Genomic DNA, 22,799 nt, shown 5'->3' on the forward strand with positions numbered 1-22,799 from the left:
TTAGTGTGTAAAATGCGGTACATTCAGAGCATCACATCATATTTAAATATCTCTCACAAGATATCCTGTGAAATATATGATGAAGTGCAGATGCATAAAGATTACAATACTAAAAAAGGAGTGATGCAAACATAGGTGAAAAAGTAATTTCCCTCTGACCTGACTGACTGGTTGTGCCACCCTTGCCAACAATCATTAAAATCAAGTGTTTGCAAATGGTGATGGCGGCAGAATTCTGTGCCCCGTTAAACACAGCAAGCCATCCAGGCCCTGAAAGAGCAAAGCAGAACCAGAGCATTACACTGCTCCCAACGTGTTTGACTGATGTCATTTTTTAAAATTTTAACCAAATGTTCAAAAGTTCAACTTTTTTTGTCATCAGGACACGGAATATTTCTCTAAAGGTTTTGGTGTTCATCAAAGATGTTTGTTGGCAAATGTAAGATGAGCCTTTGCGTTTGTTTTAATATCTTCTCCACAAAGGGTAAGAAAGATTTGTTCCCTCCCAACACACCCATCCCATCCATTTAGAAAGTACACTTTTGTTTGCAGTGATTGCAAACAACAAATTGTGTGTTGTTTGCAATCACTGCAAACCCTGAGTTTAGTTTAAATGTTGTAATTAACTATCACACTCTCCCCTTGTACTCCAACAGATCAAACAGTTTGAACGACTAGAGCAGGAAGTGAGTCGACCGATCAACAATGACATGACTGGCTGGGTTCCATCGCCGATTCACCCACAAGGCAACACGCTGACGAAAAATATCTCCTCCAAGTTGTGCCACGCCGACCGACAACTTCTGCTTTTCTACCTCGAGCAGTCTGAGCAGAACTTCACAACGATTAACAATGCTATAGATGCCTTTTTTACTGCCGTCAACTCCAATCAGCTGCCCAAGATCTTTGTGGCTCACAGCAAGCTTGTCATCCTTAGCGCACACAAGCTAGTTTTCATTGGCGACACGCTATCCCGTCAGGCCAAGTCACCTGAAGTTCGAGCCGAGGTCGTTCAGAGCAGCAACACCCTCTGTAATAAGCTCAAAGACATTGTCATCAGTACAAAGACGGCAGCGCTGCAATATCCGTCACCTGGAGCGGCCAGGGAAATGAGTGAAAAGGTGAGGGAGCTGGCAGGATGTACCCAGCAATTCAAAATGTTGCTCGGACATCTGTTGATGCTATAGAATCACCGCGATATTGACAAAAGAGAGATGACAAAAGCTGGAAGTCCTCCTTGGCATGCTGAGTGGTAACCAAGTGGCATCGTTCATAGAGGAAACACAAAAAGCGTCTGGACACTGTTATTTGCTCTTATGTACTATATGAGCGATGCGATGGAACTCTGGCTCCAATGAGTCTATGACAATTTCCGACATACAGGAATGGATTTCACGGAAGCTGCCTACAGCTTTTTTTGTGTGTGTGTGTGCGCGCGCGCGCGCGCGCATGTGTGTGTGTATGTATGTGTATATATATATAATATATATATATATATATATTTAGGGATGTGAATCTCAGCACTGAGGACGATTCGATACATATCTCGATGCACTACCAGCGATGCGATACTTAAACGATACATGGAATTTTCTGGCGACACGATGCCATACGTTTCACCGTCTTCACGATGTGATACGACGTGATACACATTTAATTCAAACATTCATTGCGATCCGATCCGATACGATACAGTGCAATTTGTTGTGATATTGTGCAATTAAACATGATGCAAATACGCAAAGAAAAAAAGTTTTAAAAAAGATGGAATTTAGTATGGTATTGCAAAAAGTAGACCACTTTATTCCTTATAAACAGTAGAACGTGTAAAAACTTATTTACCGTATTTTCACGACTATAAGGCGCCATTAAAAGTCTTAAATTTTCTCCAAAATGGACAGGACGCCTTATGGTGCGGAGCGTCCTTTATATGCGCTGAGTTCCAAAATCTGACTGACAGCTGACATGCTGTTTATATAGAGAAAAGGCGGAAGTGACTGTGGCCAGGCATGCGGGAAAGAAGTCGGCCAATCAGGGAAGGGTGGGCGTGTATATATACATATATGGAGAGGGAGAGAGAGAGAGGGAGAGGGAGAGAGAGGACAGGCAAGCTAGTCCGCCAATGGTGAAGGGTGGGCGTGTAAGTACGCTAAAGGGACGCCTCAAGCCAGTACCAACACTTGTATAGAGTGTGGCAATGTGCATTGTTGCAAAACAACTCCGGTTTTGGTTTCTAAGAACCCCTGAAAATAAATTCGACAAAAAGACACGCCTACGAAGCTCAGTTCAAACTTAAAGCCACCGGTTATGCTTTTGGCATGCGTGCCCATCTCACAGCAGCGGTGAAAAACCAAGTCAAGCAAATGAACTCTGAGCTTGCCGTTATTCCCGGAGGCTTGACTAAAGAACTCCAACCGCTGGACATTGGCATCAACCGGGCGTTCAAAGTAAAGTTGCGAACGGCATGGGAACAATGGATGATCGGTGGCAAACACAACTTTACAAAGAGTGAGAGGCAGCGCTTGGCGAGTTACGCCACAATACGCAACAACGAGAGGGAACGCGGCGTTTTTGATGGATTACGGTACTTGCACAATTATTCAATTCTTTCTACACACACACGCGCTGTCACCATGTTTCGCTCTGTTCTTTACTTTCAAATGTGGGAAAGCTTCTCATGAAATAAATGTTGACTTTGCTGTTGCTGCTCCTTCTTTCCGCTCGGCAATGCGTAGAAACTCACACTTTAGCATGTGATGCGTTCAATGACAACTGGGATGTGCAGTCCTCTGCTTCTGATACAGAGGATGAGGACTTTGATGGATTTCTGGGTGATGATTGATCGAAAAACGTGAGAACATTGTACGATGGCTAAATAAAATACACCCGAACTCAGTTCTGCTTTCGTTGCCTTTTTAAAAACGTGTTTTTAGCTTATCTGTATGTCTTGGCATGCTACCGTATGCTTCAAGCTAACGTGTTAGAGTGTGCGCATGCATGCCGTATGTTTAAGCTGGCGTATGTTTTACCACTGTAAAACTGCGGCCATTCGTACGGTGCGTCCTGTGTATGTGTAAAATACAGAAATGTCACCCATTAATGAGACTGCGGCCATTAGTACAGTGCGTCGAATAGTCGTGAAAATACGGTAAGCCCTTTCACAATGGGTTTGTGCAAAGAAAATGTAAACAATTTGGCACCTGAGACTCACAGCTGTTGCTGTAGTGTAAACACAAACAGACTACTCACTGAGTGTCTTATATGAAATATCCATCTCCATAGGACAGAAAAAAAATACAATTGAAACAATGTGGCAGTCACAGCCTCAAAGCTGCTCTGTGTATTGTAGCGTACACAGACCACTGTCACTGAGTGTCAAAATTAAATGTCCAAAAGAGTCATCCATATATAGTTTTTCCTTGCGCGGTCACAGTGAGCTGCAAGGGGACCCCAAAATAAGAGGCGATTTTTTTCTGATCCTCACCTGGTTTGCCAAGAGTTTCTCCGGTGTCCAACGAGGAACTGGACGGGGGATGGGGCGGGGGCGGGAAACTTGTCGGTGATGTGGTGCCATCGTTTTAAGTGGTCTGCATATTTGTGGTGCATTCTTTGCAAATTACGGAGCTTTTATCAATCTTTCAGTCTTTCTTTTCGAAGCCGTAGTATTTCCAAACATAAGATCTGAATGTTGCGGAAGCATTAAATACAGTAGTTCCCTCGCTGCTGCTTGCGCGAACTTCCATAGTGTTTCGCTAGTTGTGTACTGGACTGTATGTGACGCACGGCTACCGTCCGTATTCAACACAAAACGCAAAACAATGATGGTGCATTCATTGCGCCTAGGAAAGGGCAGATAGGTGACGTTTAACATGAATAAAACGGCGCTTGAATCGGATTTTACCGATACCCATCAATGCATCGTGATGAATCTCGATTTCACCCGTCAATCGCGTCGTACCCAGTGAATGAGCCGATGCACTCGAATCGCGCACGTGTGCATCGATGTATCGATTAATATCGATTATTTTCCACACCCTTAATATATATGTGTGTGTGTGTGTGTGTGTATATATATATATATATATATATATATATATATATATATATATACACTACCGTTCAAAAGTTGGTGGTCACCCAAACAATTTTGTGTTTTCCATGAAAAGTCACACTTCTTCACCACCAAACGTTGTGAAATGAATAGAAAATAGAGTCAACACATTGAGAAGGTTAGAAATAATGATTTGTATTTGAAATAAGATTATTTTTTCACATCAAACTTTGCTTTCGTTAAAGAATCCTCCATTTGCAGCAATTACGGCATTGCAGTACTTTTGCATTCTAGCTGTTAATTTGTTTAGGAAATCTGAAGAAATTGCACCCCACGCTTCCAGAAGCAGCTCCCACAAGTTGGATTGGTTGGATGGGCACTTCTTGCGTACCATACGGTCAAGCTGCTCCCACAACAGCTCAATGGGGTTCAGATCTGGTGACTGCGCTGGCCACTCAATTACCGATTACCAGCTGCCTGCTTCTGCTCTAAATAATTCTCGCACAATTTGGAGGTGTGTTTGGAGTCATTGTCCTGTTGTAGGATGAAATTGGCTCCAATCAAGCGCTGTCCACTTGGTATGGCATGGCATTGCAAAATGGAGTGATAGCCTTCCTTATTTAGAATCCCTTTTACCCTGTACAAATCTCCCACCTTACCAGCACCAAAGCAACCCCAGACCATCATTACCTCCTCCGTGCTTAACAGATGACATCAGGCATTCTTCCAGCATCTTTTCATTTGTTCTGCGTCTCACAAACGTTCTTCTTTGTGATCCAAACACCTCAAACTTGGATTCATCCATCCACACTTATTTCCAGTCTTCCTTTGTCCAATGTCTGTGTTCTTTTGCCCATCTTAATCTTTTTCTTTTATTGGCCTGTCTCAGATATGGCTTTTTCTTTGCCACTCTGCCCTGAAGCCCAGAATCTCGTAGCTGCCTCTTCGCTGTAGATGTTGACACTGGTGTTTTGCGGGTACTATTTAATGAAGATGCCATTTGGGGACCTGTGAGGCGTCTGTTTCTCAAACTAGAGACTCTAATGTACTTATCTTCTTGCTCAGTTGTGCAACGCTGCCTCCCACTTCTTTTTCGACTCAGGTTCGAGCCTGTTTGTGCTGTCCTCTGAAGGGAGTAGTACACACCGTTGTAGGAAATCTTCAATTTCTTAGCAATTTCTCGCATTGGAATAGCCTTCCTTTCTAAGAACAAGAATAGACTGTTGAGTTTCAGATGAAAGTTCTCTTTTTCTGGCCATTTTGATCGTTTAATTGACCCCACAAATGTGATGCTCCAGAAACTCAATCTGATCACAGGAAGGTCAGTTTTGTAGCTTCTGTAACGAGCTAAACTGTTTTCAGAAACATGATTGCACAAGGGGTTTCTAATCATCAATTAGCCTTCTGAGCCAATGAGCAAACACATTGTACCATTAGAGCGCTGGAGTGATAGTTGCTGGAAATGGGCCTCTATACACCTATGTAGATATTGCACCAAAAACCAGACATTTGCAGCTGGAATAGTCATTTACCATATTAGCAATGTATAGAGTGCATTTCTTTAAAGTTAAGACTAGTTTAAAATGATCTTAATTGAAAAGTACAGTGCTTTTCCTTCAAAAATAAGGACATTTCGATGTGACCCCAAACTTTTGAATGGTAGTGAATATATATATGCCGTATAATGATGAGCATAGTCGTAAAATATCAATTGTGTTCTTTTAGAAATTCCACAATGACCATATATGAATACGAATGTCACTCAGGACAGGCTCTGAGCAAAAGTCGAAAAAAATCGTTCGTAAATAAATTGTAGGTGTTTATGAGCTGTGGTTGGGCAGTTCCAATGACCCTGACTCATTGTGACCTTGACAGATGGATCAGGTGGAGGTCAGGGGTTTGATTCACAGTAGTCAGTAGTACTTGAGTCCTTCAGCAAGACTTTGAGGCCTTATCGGTGTTCAATGAGCTCACACCCCACTGAAAGCATTAGATAAGTGAAGTCCACACTGCAAATCTGCTGGCGTTAATGCAACACCTCAGGCGTTCATTTTAACACTGGTGAAGTATCGATAAGCATCCACATTGACAAGTGTAACATCTACAAACGTGTTCAATCTTCAACACCCAATAGAGTGTAACAGCAAAATATAGTGTTGATATTGCAGTAATCATGATACTTCTGAGTGTTTAGATAAACACTAACAAGTGTTCATGTCAACACTATGCAGTCTGGGTCAAAGTAACCCAGGCCTCACAATCTTAAAGGGATAGTATGTAAAAATGTGATTTTTCAATGGTCATTTCATTTCAAAAACCCACTATTCATTTCAATAATATATAACATACAAACATTTCATTATGGTATTCGCTTCCAAAGTGTTTCACCCAGGAGATGGTGGCAACGCACTTTGATAATTAGGTGGTTCGCCAAACGTTTCATCATGTATTTGTTACCTAATGGCTGTTCGGATGTTGAGTGGTTTTGCATACTTTTTGGGCCACCTTGATCCGTGTATGTTTCATTTATTCATTGTTTTCACAACAAAATGTGAAAGAAAAAAATGAACACAGACAAAAGCATTTATTCCCAAAAACAAACAAACAAACAAACAGAAAAAAAGGAGAACAACTCCAAAACAAGAGCGGCTCCTCTTGTTTTATGTTGAGGGAAGAAATTTCATCTGTGCTGTATGTTACACATACATCATGAGCACACATTATAACCTCGTAACTTGCTGAATATCTGAGTGATTTTGATTTGTTGGTTTTATTTTGTTGCAAATGTCAGACATGTCGCTACAATTCCCCTGCCCCCCAAAAATCGATGTGCAATCAAAATATTTCCTCACTAAAATATTGCGCCTTATAAGGCAAAACAGTCTTCAGATCGATTAACGTCATCTGATGTCAGAAAACTCCACTCGATTCTCACTTTCCCCCCAAATGTATGTCGACTTCTTTGCGTATTAACGAACGCACCCCACGATTGGCCAAGTGCCTCGTGAATGATTGGCTCATTAATGTGATCTGTTTTCAACAATATGAAACAGAAAAACTCAAGTGAAAACCAAATTATGAGGATTATTTTCATCAAGTGCCACAATGTGAGAGTTTTTCCTACTCTTGGGAAGTCTGATTCCGTCTTGAAAGCGTGGAGGATAATAATGCTGAAGAAAATTGTCTCGACTCTTAGCAGTGAACTTCAAAATATTTCATGAAGGTGCGGTCTCAATTTCAAATCAACATTCAGGGTCCAGCAGGTGACACTCCATTTTAATAACATATCAGTTTTATTGAACATCTATGATGACAGAGGTGACACTATTTGATGGTGGTGTTATTGGAACTTTTAACACTGGCCTATTTGCAGTGCATATCCATTTTTAAATCCTGTGTTGGTTACATTTGATTATTTTTAAAAATTTGTTTTTACACATGTATTTGTCGGAAAATGAATGAATATTTGTCCTACTCTCGCTGTCCGACACTGTCAAAATGATTGCTGTGAAAAAGACCTTTTAAGAAACGCTCGTGGTCGTTCAGAAACCTTGCATGTTTTACTGGTCTTGAGGCACAATGGACATGATAACAGAATACTGCATTTTTTTAAAAAATTGTGAAATCATTGTTTCAGTTCGAAAATGTGCTTGAATATGGTGTGTGATCATTTATGCGCTGCAAAATGAGACTGAGGCCAATTATTTCAAAAGGTTTGTACATTTCACGTGAATGAACAGTCTTGTTCAGAGTAGTTTTTTGTCTGAGTTTTTTTTTTACAAAAGCATGTCGGTTTTGTAACATATCCCGCATTTAATTTACAATTTAAAATATGAGAAAGTGTATGTTAAAAATATAGAATGTTCAAAGAGTATTATTCTACAATTTGCTCTCCAACTACCACTCTAATTAACTTTAATATACAGTAACATTGTTGTGTTCATAAATGTTTTTTTAAAAAGACATTAATTGCAAGCTACTGTAAATTGTGAAGTTTGAAAATGAACACTGCATTTAAGTATTCAAACTGTACTGAGTTTAAAAATATATATATATTATGCATAAAAGTAAAATAATTGTCCCTAAATACATTAAAAACAGTTTTAAATTACATTTAGTGTCCTATTCTTTCTAATTAAAGTTAAATACAACTGAACTGTACTCGAAAAATTGACTATTTGAAAAGTTATACACGAAAAAAAACCCTGACATGACTGGAAAAAAAGACTTATCAGGCAACGTGCATTTGTTTTGCAAATGATATTGCACGTTTTGAATGCAAATTTAAGTTTGAGTGATTATTTTTCATCAGGAGAGATGCCACAGGTGGGCACACCTTTGGGAACCATCGATGCATAGTCGGGGTAAATGGGGGGAGTTCTCTTGTATGATGCCTTTTTCGACCTTCCAGTGACTCAAAAACACTTCTGAAACCTCATTCACGCAGTCCCACAATTTGATGGAATCCAGAGTGCAGTGAGGTCATGATCAAAACGTATTGACACTCATTTACATAATGATGCAGCACCAGGTGCAGATTTCTGTGCAGTTTTTTGCTCAAGGATGCTTCGGTTTGGGACCAAATCCACAGTCTTCGGGTTGAGGAACAACCACTCGACTACCCGAGCTGTACGTGTATCTGTTATTTCATTGGCAGTGTGGTCAGTGTAATAAATATGCACACCCTGAAAGGAATCCTTGCTTTGTCGCATGTTTATTTACAGCGTTTCGGAGAGCGCGCCTTGCATCAGGTAAACCGACTGCAATTGACATCAAAATGGCAGCAGCTGGCTGAAAAGTCGGATTTTCCTGACAATTCCTCCATCATTGCGTCGAGAGAGCGAAATTGGAATCAGGAGGGCTCGTCTTGTAAAGTAACAACAAAATTGAAATGGTTGTAAACTCATGTATGAAAGCAAAGGGCACAGAGCAAATTAGTGTCTCATTTTCAATGCCACTGAGTATTCGCACCCCAAGGGGGTAATCCTTTGACCACGGCGAGCAACATCAGACACACACGGTTGCTATCATCAGTGAACCAACATCACAACCGTCCAAAACCTGCGATTATAGATTACACCCCCCAAAAAAACAAAACAAAACATCAAGCCACCTACGGTTTAGATCGATAGAGGATATCACTGAATTGAGACTCGTACCCGAATAAAATGTGTAGAAATCGTTTAAGGATTGGACACCACTTTTTGTGTTGCGAAGCAGCTCAAATTTACTTGAACTGTACAGAAACAAGGAAAATAAATGTAATTCATTCATGAAATTATGATGTCATGATTTGCTATTGCAAAATATATGAGGTGAGTAACTCTTCATGGACAATATTATCAATGGTTGAGGTGAACTACATCAATCCGTCCATCCATTTTCTGATCCGATTCATCCTCACAAGGGTCGCGGGAGGTGCTGGACCTATCCCAGCTGTCTTCGGGCAGTATGCAGGGGACACCCTGAACCGGTTGCCAGCCAATTGCAGGGCACACAGAGATGAAGAACCATCCATGCTCACACTTACACCTAGGGGCAATTTGGAGTGTTCAATCAGCCTGCCATGCATGTTTTGGGAATCAACACGGATTTTAAGGACTTTACCGAGCCCCCATTCAATATTAATATCTCAAATTCACACACTTGATGCTAAACATTCATGTTCAAGGTTTTTGGAAGTAGATCTTGAGGAGGCCAAGTTAAGATGTCAGATCGTTGTAAGGGATTTAAAAAGCGGGTCAAAGTGGACGACATGACAGAACTCCCATTTGGTCAAAAATGAGCCAAAATGCTCTTTTGTGGGTTATGCATTGATGCGAGGCAGCTCGGAGCTACAAGAGCTTTGCGGTCGTCAGATCATTACAGTAAAACCCTGTGACAAAATAAGGGTTAAAAAAAGAGGAAAAAAGAATCAGTACAATCATCATCATATTCCTTTAAATCTATAAAGGACATTTACTCTTTATTATTTATTTTGAAAACCGTTCCCTTTGAGATCGAATTGAACTGACTGTCCTCCAGGCATTTTTTCAACAAGGTCAAACTGAAACAAAACAACAAAAGGAAAATTATCACGCACACGAGACCCATTAGAGTGAAAACATCTAAAATATTACTAAAATCCGGCAACAGAGAGCAGCCTGCTGCCCTCGTGCTTATCATGATTGATCTTTACACAAACGACACCAATACCTCTGTTGAGAATAAAAGAGGTTCGAAATCACTCTCTCAACTTCTAAATGCCGAGTTCCCCGAAAAAGTGAAATATGATGTGTCAATGTGTCCGTGCCATTGGGTAACGTCAAACACAATTTCCTCATCGGCGAATGTTGTCCTGCAAACTAAAGTACGGCTCCTCGGACTAGGTACCGCATTTCACTTTTTGCACTTGAGTTTGCTCGACGTGGCTTGATCCGAAGAGCACCTCCAAGGCCCGACGTGTCTCAATTTGTCCGAGCCACAGCAAGTTGCGACGAGCTCTGAGGACGAGCCAGCCGCCTCCGTGCTGCTAAAGGGTGGCGAGCACTCGGAGGAACGAAATAACAACAATCAAAAAGGACTGTCCCACGCCGAAAACTAAAGCCTCAGAGAGATCATCCTCTTCCCCGCTGCCTTGTAAACTCCTGCAATGGCCGCACCTGCATCACGCACACGGAAAATTACATTTCAATTCAGGCCGCACCACAATGGGAAAGCAGGCCAGGTGGCGGATGAATATTACAATATTGATTTATATTATTATGACATTTAACTTTTTGGTGGCCACACACACACACAATTTATCGACGAGTTAGTATTACAAATGCCTCTGGATAGGACAGGAGTGTACCGATAAAAGTTATCGGCCTGATACCTGCCCTGATTGGTATTATTGGGTACTCATTAACGATGCCAGCCATCTGAAATTTTGTATGCCTTCCTTGCCAGTAGTTGGTGCTACACTGGTGGGTGAATAATCATATGCATACACAGGAAGGCCTTTGTTTCAAATTATTTATCACGGTGTTAATTGAAATGTATGCATCGTAGATACAAGTGGTATTGGTATTAGTATCAGTATCGTCCGATAAAAGTGCTATCAAACATACGGTTCTCCTTTTGGTTAAATGAAGGTTTCTATTTTTCCAGACAATGGACTTTTCCTTTTGGATGGAGCCTTTTGAAGTCAGATAAAAGTGTTTCCAGCAAGTAATTATTCATTTCTTAGACATCTTTGAAATATGTATATTGCACTCTCCATTCTCGCAATGAAGCTATATTTTCAAAATATTGCGCATGCCCACAATTATTTTAGGTGATCAGTAGCACACAAAAATCTTCGAATTACAGAGCTGATTTATTCATTTTGTGAAGCTTCAATATAAAACAACAAACCACTGAGAGGTAGTGGACCAGTTGAACGACGCCAACATTTTGGAGTTTTTTTTTTCAGAAAACGTCTCCTCCAGCCACAAGGAGGCCCTTTCTCATTAAAGGTACTCTAACTCAGAACTCTGATCTTTTGCTGAATGGAGTTCTTGCAAAAATAAATTCCTGCTCATTTTCATCCATCATCTACCGCTTATCCGGGGCCGGGTCGCGGGGGCAACAGCTTTAGCAGGGAAGCCCAGACTTCCCTCTCCCTAGCTACTTCTTCCAGCTCTCCCTGGGGGATCCCGAGTCGTTCCCAGGCAAGCTGGGTGACATAGTCTCTCCAGCGTGTCCTGGGTCTTCCTCGGGGTCTCCTCCCGGTGGGACATGACCGGAACACCTCACCGGGGAGGCGCTCAGGAGGCATCCGAATCAGATGCCCAAGCCACCTCATCTGGCTCCTCTCGATGTGGAGGAGAAGCGGCTCGACTCTGAGCCCCTCCCGGATGACTGAGCTTCTCACCTTATCTCTAAGGGAGATCATTTCAGCCGCTCAATAGAGGCACGGAACATGGTCCACTCGGACTCAATGTTCCCCGTCTCCCCCGGAACATGGGAAAAGCTCTGTCGGAGGTGGGAGTTGAAACTCCTTCTGACAGGGGATTCCGCCAGACGCTCCCAACAAACCCTCACTATACGTTTGGGTCTGCCAGGACGGACCGGCATCTTCCCCCACCATCGGAGCCTACTCACCACCAGGTGGTGATCAGTTGACAGCTCCGCCCCTCTCTTCACCCGAGTGTCCAGAACATGCGGCCGCAAATCCGATGATACAACTACAAAGTCGATCATCGAACTGCGGCCTAGGGTGTCCTGGTGCCAAGTGCACATGTGGACACCCTTATGTTTGAACAAGGTGTTCGTTATGGACAATCCGTGACGAGCACAGAAGTCCAATAACAAAACACCACTCGGGTTTTGATCGGGGGGGCCGTTCCTCCCAATCACGCCCCTCCAGGTATCACTGTCATTGCCCACGTGAGCATTGAAGTCCCCCAGCAGAACAATGGAGTCCCCAGCAGGAGTACTCTCCCGCACACCCTCCAAGGACTCCAAAAAGGGTGGGTATGCTGAGCTGCTGTTTGGTGCATATGCACAAACAACAGTCAGGACCCGTCCACCCACCCGAAGGCGGAGGGAGGCAACCCTCTCGTCTACCGGTGTGAACCCCAATGTACAGGCACTGAGCCGGGGGGCAATGAGTATGCCCACACCTGCTCTGCGCCTCTCACCGTGAGCAACTCCAGAGTGGAAGAGAGTCCAACCCCTGTCGAGAGAACTGGTACCAGAACCCAGGCTGTGTGTGGAGGCAAGTCAGACTATATCCAGTTGGAAATTCTCTGCCTCACACACCAGCTCGGGCTCCTTCCCTGCCAGAGAGGTGACATTCCGTGTCCCAAGAGCTAGCTTCTGCAGCCGAGGATCGGACCGCCAGGGTCCCCGCCTTTGGCTGCCGCCCAGCTCACATTGCACCCGAACCCTTTGGCCCCTCTCATGGGTGGTGAGCCCATGGGAAGGGGGACCCACGTTGCCTCTTCGGGCTGTGCCCGGCCGGGCCCCATGGGTGTAAGCCCGGCCACCAGGCGCCTGCCAACGAGCCCCACCTCCAGGCCTGGCTCCAGAGGGGAGCCCCGGTGACCCGCGTCCGGGCAAGGGAAACCTAGATCCATTTATTTTTATCATCATTGGGGTCTTTTGAGCCGTGCTTTGTCTGGCCCCTCACCTAGAACCTGTTTGCCATGGGTGACCCTGCCAGGGGCATAAAGCCCCAGACAACTTAGCTTCTAGGATCATTGGGACACACAAACCCCTCCACCACGGTAAGGTGACGACTCACGGAGGGGCCTGCTCATTTTTTAGGGCCAAAAAGCAGCTGAAAAAAAGTCTCTCTCTTTTTTTTAATCATGCTTATGGACAAAAGTCAAGTCAAGTCAACAGTATTTATAGAGCACTTGTTCAGTGGGAGGTCATTCCAGAGAGAGGGACCCGCAACAGAAAAGGCTCGATCCCCTCTGAGCCTCAGTTTAGCTCTTGGTACCTCTAACAAAGACTGGTCCACAGACCTGAGGCGTCGGGCAGGTGTGTAGGGGCGGATGAGCTCAGAGAGGTAAGGTGGCGCGAGATTATTCAGAGATTTGAAAACAAAGAGGAGGATCTTGAAAATAACTCTAAAATGAATGGGGAGCCAGTGAAGGGATGCCAGAGTGGGAGTTATATGCTCCCTCTTACGAGTACAAGTCAAGAGGCGAGCAGCGGCTCGCCTCTTGACTTAATGCCAGTCCTTAATGGAGGACTGGCTGACTCCAAAGTACAAGGCATTGCAGTAATCCAGCCGGGATGTGACAAAGGCATGAATTACTGTCTCAAAGTGTTCATGTGAGAGGAGAGGTTTTATTTTGGCCAGCTGTCTAAGGTGAAAGAAGCTTGATTTAACAACGGCACCAATTTGCCGATCGAGTTTGAAATCACTGTCCAGTTTAAGGCCCAAGTTTGAGACCGTTGATTTCAGATAAGGAGACAGGGGGCCCAAGTCTACAGGATGGAATGTACAAGGGCCACTTGGACCAAACAATATCACCTCTGTCTTCTTTTCGTTGAATTTCAAGAAATTTTTTGCCATCCAGGTTTTGATTTCTTCCAGACAGGATAGGAGTGGCCTTAATGAGAAGGCGTCTTTCTTGCTCAGTGGGACATAGATCTGGCAGTCATCTGCATAGCAGTGGAAGGGAATACCATGTTTCCTTAAGATGGAACCCAATGGGAGCAGATACAGCGAGAACAGCAAAGGCCCCAGAATTGAGCCCTGTGGAACACCACATGACAGGGGAGCAGTGCGTGACTCAGAGCAACCAAGGCTGCCACAAAAGGTCCTGTCAGCTAGATAGGACCTAAACCACTCAAGAGCACTGCCGCCAATTCCCACATAGTGCTGCAAACGAGTCAGCAGAATACTGTGATCCACTGTATCAAATGCTGCAGTTAAGTCCAATAAAACCAGACACACGTGGTCTCCAGAGTCATTTGCCAGGAGGATGTCATTAGAAACGCGTAACAGGGCTGACTCCGTGCTGTGCATCGTCTTGAAACCTGACTGGAAGACCTCCAAGATGTTATGTTCATCCAAGAAAAGTTTCAACTGCATGTGCACCATTTTTTCCAGAATTTTGGAAATGAAAGGCAGTTTGGAAATGGGCCTGTAACTTGACAGCACATCTGGATCAAGACCAGGTTTCTTGATCAAGGGTTGGACCACAGCATGTTTAAACTGTTGGGGAACTACACCAGAAGAAAGGCTGCTGTTGATGATATCCAAGACCGATGCACCAACACTCGGGAGAACCTCCTGAAAGAAGCGTGGGGGAAGAGAGTCGCAAGGGGAGCCAGATGGCTTCGTCTGGCAAACTACATCCTCCAAAAGCGCCAAGGACACAGTATCAAAAGAATTTAGTACAGCTGAACATGGAACATGGACAGAGGGGTCAGATGCGGTATTTGAGACCAGAGTCCTAGCTGTAGAGACCTTATCAATGAAAAACTGAAGGAATCTGTTGCACATCTCGGGTGAAGAATCCGAGCAAGTAGGCAGAGGGGTTTGAGTACAGAATCTATCGTTTTAAATAGTGCGCGTGGGTCGTGACGGTTAGCTAGAATAAGGTCAGACAGATAATAATAATAATAATAATACATCACATTTGTAAGCGCCTTTCACAACACTCAAGGACACTGTACAGCCAAGACCAATAATAAAACACAGATAAAATAATAAATAAAGAAAGAAAGAAAGATTTAAGGCGGGTAGGCAAGTCTGAATAGGTGGGTTTTGAATAAGGAAAGAGAGTCAATATTACGAATGTTGGGAGGAAGTGAGTTCCAGAGTTTGGGGGCAGAGCGACTGAAGGCTCTGCACCCCATTGTACTGAGACGGGCAGAGGGTAGAAGAAGGTGGAGGGAGGATGAGGACCTGAGTGAGCGAGAGGGAATGGAGATTTGAAGAAGATCTGACAGATAGGGTCTCTCAGATAATCTCTTTTGGCCTCTTTTACTGTGAGCTGGTAGTTACGCCAGTAGTCTTTCCAAATTTGATAAGAGACATGCAATTTGTCTTTTTTCCACTTGCGTTCAGCTTTGCGACACTCCTGCCTAGCTGTGCGGGTAATGTCGTTAAACCATGGCTCGTGTTTAGGCTTTGGGAGCACAATTTTTAAAGGAGCCACCAAATCCAGGATGGCACGGCATGACGAGTCGAACCAAGAGGCGAGTTCCTCTGTGTTAGACGAGGGTACGCAAAGGTTATGAAAGGCATCAGAGAAACCACTAGCAGTGCGAGGGTTAAAAATTCAGCGTTGACAACTGGGAGCGCCAGATTTCACAGCAGCATGCGATAAGACTATGTCAAATAAAACTGCCAAATGATCAGAAATCCCATTTTCAAGGACTTCCAGATTTGACACCGGTAGACCATGAGCAAGGACAAGGTCTAAAATATGTCCTTGTTCATGTGTCGGGCTGGTCACATACTGCACAAAATTAAAAGAGTCAATAAGTCTTAAGAAGTCTTTTGCTAGAGGTTTTTCCGGACAGCACACATGGATATTAAAATCCCCCATTAGGAGGATATGATCATATCTCTGCCTGATTTCCGCAAGAAAGGTTGAAAAATCGCTTTAAAAGTCTTTGTTGTATTTAGGAGGACGGTAAATGACAGCACAAACCACCGGGAAAACACGACCAACTTCAAAGAAGGTTGCTTCAAAGCTGTTGGCCGATGTGGTGAATGTGCACCGTTTACATTTGAAATTGTTCTTAAAAATGATTACCGTACCTCCACCACGTCCTGATGTCCTCGGGGTATCGAGGAAACCACAGTTAGGTGGTAACAATTCAATCAAAGCGTTGTACTCACCAGTACCTGCCCAAGTCTCCGTAAGACACAGAAAATCCAAGTCATTGGAAAGGAAATACTCTCTCAGAATATGGGTCTTGTTCGTCAGCGACCGGGCGTTTAACAACGCAATCCTTGTGGAAGTAGCAGCGGGAGGGATTGCCTCTGTCGATAGCCGAGCCCGGGGGAATTCCCTCAAAAGGTTTCGCTGGATTCCTCCCCGAGAAAGGCGCGCAGGGAAAAAATGCCGTGGCGCGTTGGGAGAGCCAACGACCGTTAGCAAGCACGAGGCGACGGGGTCGAGGGCACACCACGCGTGAGCGATCGAAGTTTGTCTCAGATTACGTTTCAGCTTCACAAGCTGACCACTGCGTTTGCCGCGGCTGCGGCGGCGGCGCTTCCGTGAAGGGAGCGAGCGAACGCGTAAGAGATCAGCCGGTAGGTTAGCCAAGAACGGAGGTAGCGTCTTTTCACCACTGTCTTGCCAAAACGCGGCCGAAGCTCCGACGTGTTGTTGAATCAATAACAACGATCGGCGATCATAAACCAACCGAGATGCTGTTAGGGAGGTAACAAGCATTGCGAAAAGTAAAAAAACCCGAAATGGCAGAAGCGTCGCCGAACACACGGGCGCACAAGCGCCAAACACATTCATCAACTCATTCACTCCCAAAGACTTTTTAAAATGTCTCTTCAGACTTGGTCCAGAATTGGCTGGTACTGAATGAGTTAAGATCGAAAAGTCTATCAGTGTCACAAAGGCAGCGGAACCTACTTGTGAGGACTCCTCCAGCCACGGGCCCAACGATACCCATTAAGAGGATGGCAATGGGCATCAAGCGGGCCATTTTGTGCTGCCGTAATGCAAGGAACGATAGTAGGGATGCGGGCAGGTGGAAGATCAAAGAGGAGGCTGCTGCCCAGAGAAAAACTCCATACCACATTTCTAAAAAAATAATAATAATACAGACATACACACACACATTGAATCACAATTACGCAGAAGCGCCAAGAACAAACGAAAAGGTTCTTATTTAATTTAATTATGTAATTCAATTCCACGTTTTGCATGCATTTTTATTTTCGTGCGCGATAAGTTTGTCACGTACTTTGCGCATGCGCAGTTGGCACGTGTGACGCAGTAGGAGGCTGAGGATCAAGCGCTGCGGGCGATGCAGGGGGAAAAAAGATAATCACGATTATTATGATTGAGATTGAAATGATGATTTTTGTCGATTATTGTCTGATTAAAGAAAATTTAACTTGTTAAAGTAAAATAAGGCATTGCGGCCGGATGATCGTTTTAGCCCAGGTTTTCATGCGTACGACACGAAAACGACTTCAAATAAATTGTCTTCACTGGAAAGACAACGATGACACACTAAACAACGTTTTCCCAAATCAAATCGATTTCGGCCGATGTGTAGACAAACGTGAAAATTAACAATGCCATAAAATGGAAAAATCAGTATTTTCCACAAGGCTGTTGCTGCATACGCAGATTAGTGTCGCTCGAAAATGAAGCTCGTGCGTACAGTAGACAACCACGGCGACATAAGGCATCCAAATAAATCCCAACAATATTAACCTACCTGAGAAATCACCAAGAGACGTGTCGTTGTAACTGTGAGTTGCATTTTTTCTTGGCACCAAATTCATACCAAGTAAATGCTGGAAAATGTCACTTTCGCCATATTCCTCCATATTTCCCTATAATCTTCGAGGGTTCACAGATTGAAAAGGTAAAAAGCTGCGCTTAGTGCGCTGCCCGGCAACAGTCCAACTTTGGCTTTCGGCATTCGTGTTTTTGACTTCCTTCTAGTGATGTGTCGTTCGCGAACGAGCCGGCTCCGAGAGCCGGCTCTTTAAAATGAACGATGAGAGTCGGCTCCCACCTCATTGGGAGCCGACTCCTCATTGGGGAGCCCGAAGGGGAGGGTTACGCACGCACGCACGCACACACACACACACACACACACACACACACACACACACACACACACACACACACACACACACACACACGCGCGCTGCGGTTTAGAGAAGGGGGAGGGGTTAGAGAAGAGACACACACAGCAGCACACTGAGCAGCACGCGAACAAGACAGACGAGGAGACGAGAGAGCTAGTTAGTGAAAAAAAAACAACACGGTGGAAAGTCCCCTCGGTGAGTCGTCACCTTACCGTGGTGGAGGGATTTGTGTGTCCCAATGATCCTAGAAGCTAAGTTGTCTGGGGCCTTATGCCCCTGGCAGGGTCACCCATGGCAAACAGGTTCTAGGTGAGGGGCCAGACAAAGCACGGCTCGAAGACCCCAATGATGATTACAATAAATGGATCTAGGTTTCCCTTGCCCGGATGCGGGTCACCGGGGCCCCCCCTCTGGAGCCAGGCCTGGAGGTGGGGCTCGTTGGCAAGCGCCTGGTGGCCGGGCCTACACCCATGGGGCCTGGCCGGGCACAGCCCGAAGAGGCAACGTGGGTCCCCCTTCCCATGGGCTCACCACCCATGAGAGGGGCCAAAGGGCTCGGGTGCAATGTGAGCTGGGCGGCAGCCAAAGGCGGGGACCCTGGCGGTCCGATCCTCGGCTGCAGAAGCTAGCTCTTGGGACATGGAATGTCACCTCTCTGGCAGGGAAGGAGCCCGAGCTGGTGTGTGAGGCAGAGAATTTCCGACTGGATATAGTCGGACTTGCCTCCACACACAGCCTGGGTTCTGGTACCAGTTCTCTCGAGAGGGGTTGGACTCTCTTCCACTCTGGAGTTGCTCACGGTGAGAGGCGCAGAGCAGGTGTGGGCATACTCATTGCCCCCCGGCTCAGTGCCTGTACATTGGGGTTCACACCGGTAGACGAGAGGGTTGCCTCCCTCCGCCTTCGGGTGGGTGGACGGGTCCTGACTGTTGTTTGTGCATATGCACCAAACAGCAGCTCAGCATACCCACCCTTTTTGGAGTCCCTGGAGGGTGTGCTGGAGAGTACTCCTGCTGGGGACTCCCTTGTTCTGCTGGGGGACTTCAATGCTCACGTGGGCAATGACAGTGAGACCTGGAGGGGCGTGATTGGGAGGAACAGCCCCCCGATCAGAACCCGAGTGGTGTTTTGTTATTGGACTTCTGTGCTCGTCACGGATTGTCCATAACGAACACCTTGTTCAAACATAAGGGTGTCCATATGTGCACTTGGCACCAGGACACCCTAGGCCGTAGTTCGATGATCGACTTTGTAGTTGTATCATCGGATTTGCGGCCGCATGTTCTGGACACTCGGGTGAAGAGAGGGGCGGAGCTGTCAACTTATCACCACCTGGTGGTGAGTGGGCTCCGATGGTGGGGGAAGATGCCGGTCCGTCCTGGCAGACCCAAACGTATAGTGAGGGTTTGTTGGGAGCGTCTGGCGGAATCCCCTGTCAGAAGGAGTTTCAACTCCCACCTCCGACAGAGCTTTTGCCATGTTCCGGGGGAGGCGGGGGACATTGAGCCCGAGTGGACCATGTTCCGTGCCTCTATTGTTGAGGCGGCCAATCTGAGTTGTGGCCGTAAGGTGGTTGGTGCCTGTCGTGGCGGCAACCGCCGTACTCGCTAGTGGACACCAGCAGTAAGGGATGCCGTCAAGCTGAAGAAGGAGTCCTATCGAGCCTTTATGGCCTGTGGGACCCCAGAGGCAGCTGACGGGTATCGACTGGCCAAGCGGACCGCGGCTTCGGTGGTCGCCGAGGCAAAAACCCGAGCGTGGGAAGAGTTCGGTGAGGCCATGGAAGCCGACTTCCGGACGGCTTCGAGGAAATTCTGGTCCACCATCCGACGTCTCAGGAGGGGGAAGCAGTGCACGACTAACACTGTAGACAGTGGCGATGGGGCGCTGCTGACTTCGACTCGGGACGTTGTGAACCGGTGGGCAGAGTACTTCGAAGACCTCCTCAACTCCACCAACACGCCTTCCTTGGAGGAAGCAGAGCCTGGGGACTCTGAGGTGGGCTCTCCTATCTCTGTGGTTGAAGTCACCGATGTGGTTAAAAAGCTCCTCGGTGGCAAGGCCCCAGGGGTGGATGAGATCCGCCCGGAGTTCCTCAAGGCTCTGGATGTTGTGGGGCTGTCCTGATTGACACGCCTCTGCAACATCGCGTGGTCAACAGGGAGAGTGCCTCTGGATTGGCAGACCGGGGTCGTAGTCCCTCTTTTTAAAAAGGGGGACGGAGGGTGTGTTCCAACTACGGAGGGATCACACTCCTCAGCCTCCCTGGTAAGGTCTATTCAGGGGTGCTGGAGAGGAGGGTCCGTCAGGAAGTCGAGCCTCAGATTGAGGAGGAGCAGTGTGGTTTTCGTCCCGGCCGTGGAACAGTGGACCAGCTCTACACCCTTAGCATGGTCCTTGAGGGTATGTGGGAATTCGCCCAACCAGTCTACATGTGTTTTGTGGACTTGGAGAAGGCGTTTGACCGTGTCCCTCGGGGAGTTCTGTGGGGGGTGCTTCGTGGGTATGGAGTACCGAACCCCCTGATACGGGCTGTTCGGTCACTATACCACCGATGTCAGAGTTTGGTTCGCATTGCCGGCAGTAAGTCGGAATCGTTTCCAGTGGGGGTAGGACTCCGCCAAGGCTGCCCTTTGTCGGCGATTCTGTTCATAACCTTTATGGACAGAATTTCTAGGCGCAGCCGAAGCGTTGAGGGGGATCCGTTTTGGGGGCCTCAGTATTGCATCCCTGCTTTTTGCAGATGATGTGGTGCTGTTGGCTCTTTCAAACGGGGCTCTCCAACTCTGACTGGAGCGTTTCGCAGCCCAGTGTGAAGCGGTTGGGATGAAAATCAGCACCTCCAAATCTGAAACCATGGTCCTCAGTTGGAAGCCCCCTCCGGGTCGGGGAGGAGATCTTACCCCAAGTGGAGGAGTTCAAGTATCTTGGGGTCTTGTTCACGAGTGGGGGTAGGAGGGATCGGGAGATCGACAGGCGGATCGGTGCAGCGTCTGCTGTGATGCGGACGTTGTATCGGTCTGTCGTGGTGAAGAAGGAGCTGAGCCAAAGGGCGAAGCTCTCAATTTACCGGTCGATCTACGTCCCAACCCTCACCTATGGTCACGAGCTATGGGTCGTGACCGAAAGAACGAGATCCCGGATACAAGCGGCTGAAATGAGTTTTCTCCGCAGGGTGTCCGGGCTCTCCCTTAGAGATAAGGTGAGAAGCTCAGTCATCCGGGAGGGGCTCAGAGTCGAGCCGCTTCTCCTCCACATCGAGAGGAGCCAGATGAGGTGGCTTGGGCATCTGATTCGGATGCCTCTTTAACGCCTCCCCGGTGAGGTGTTCCGGTCATGTCCCACCGGGAGGAGACCCCGAGGAAGACCCAGGACACGCTGGAGAGACTATGTCACCCAGCTTGCCTGGGAACGACTCGGGATCCCCCGGGGAGAGCTGGAAGAAGTAGCTAGGGAGAGGGAAGTCTGGGCTTCCCTGCTAAAGCTGTTGCCGCCGGCCCCGGATAAGCGGTAGATGATGGATGGATGGATGGATGGATGGATGGATGGATGGATGGATGGATGGATGGATGGATGGATGGATGGATGAATGACTGAATGACTGAATGACTGAATGACTGGATGGATGGATGGATGGATGGAAAGTGGAAAGGTGAGAAAATGGATAGGAAACGCAGTGAAATATGGACTCATTTCAATTTAATTGATAGTTCAAAGGCAGTGTGTAGACTGTGCAAGGTTAAAATATCCCATAGATCATGCTCCACAAATAACCTGCACAGGCACATCAGAAATATCCACCCATCAGTACAATTTGAAGAGAAAAGACAAGCAAGGGAACCAGCTATTAATGAAGGTGCTAGTGTGTCTGCTACTGTTGCTGCTACTGCAATGTCACAACTGCCTAGATGTACAACCCAGAGCTCTATGAGCCACTTTATGCAAAAAGCTATACAACCAGCAAAACAAAACACAATTGATGAGGAACTGGGTAAAATGATTGCAAGGGATTTTCATCCATTTTGTGTTGGCTGTGTGTTGTCGCAACATCTGTCCCCTCAGAGAGAATCTTCTCCAAAACAGGGCAAATATTAACAGAGAGGATAAAGAGGACAACCCCTCAAAGCTGAGGCACGTTTTTCTTCATGCCAATCTTCGCTAAAGACAAGCTAAAACCTTTACCTGGATGCTGCTTTTTTTCTTTTTGCTTTCGAAGGTGAAACGAAAGGAATATAACTCAGGAGGAGCAGTTGCAACGATCACGGTCACGCTTTCTGTAATGAGTCGTCTGTTGAAACATGACGTCTGCTACCCACAATGCACCGCGATAACTAAATGAATATTCTAAACGGAATTACTATTAATGAAATGACCCAAAACTTTTACTGTGGACAGAACACTAGTCATTTCCTCTGTGGTTGTCTAATGAAAGTAAAGTGCAGAGTTTGGGATCGTGTGTATTTGAGTGTGTTCACACGCCCG

At 46.1% G+C, this 22,799-nt stretch overlaps 2 protein-coding genes across 3 annotated transcripts in view; one reads left to right on the forward strand and one right to left on the reverse strand.

Annotated features, from left to right (window-relative positions):
* bcar1 (BCAR1 scaffold protein, Cas family member) overlaps window positions 1–8,746 on the forward strand; it is a 33,875-nt gene extending 25,129 nt beyond the window's left edge. For both annotated transcript variants that reach the window (XM_052060844.1, XM_052060843.1), the window contains exon 7: window positions 657–8,746. In XM_052060844.1, the coding sequence (XP_051916804.1) occupies window positions 657–1,187 (531 nt within the window). In that variant the 3' untranslated portion in view covers window positions 1,188–8,746. The remainder of the gene's footprint in view (window positions 1–656) is intronic.
* On the reverse strand, window positions 8,747–18,141 carry tmem170a (transmembrane protein 170A). Its single transcript, XM_052061101.1, is given in 4 exon segments — window positions 8,747–10,642; window positions 10,645–10,692; window positions 17,122–17,292; window positions 17,939–18,141. Coding segments are annotated over 4 exon segments (411 nt in total). The 5' UTR covers window positions 18,051–18,141; the 3' UTR covers window positions 8,747–10,562.
* Between the last annotated feature and the right edge of the window lie 4,658 nt (window positions 18,142–22,799).

Source organism: Hippocampus zosterae, chromosome 3, assembly GCF_025434085.1.
Source record: "Hippocampus zosterae strain Florida chromosome 3, ASM2543408v3, whole genome shotgun sequence".
In the NCBI taxonomy this organism is placed as follows: domain Eukaryota; kingdom Metazoa; phylum Chordata; class Actinopteri; order Syngnathiformes; family Syngnathidae; genus Hippocampus; species Hippocampus zosterae.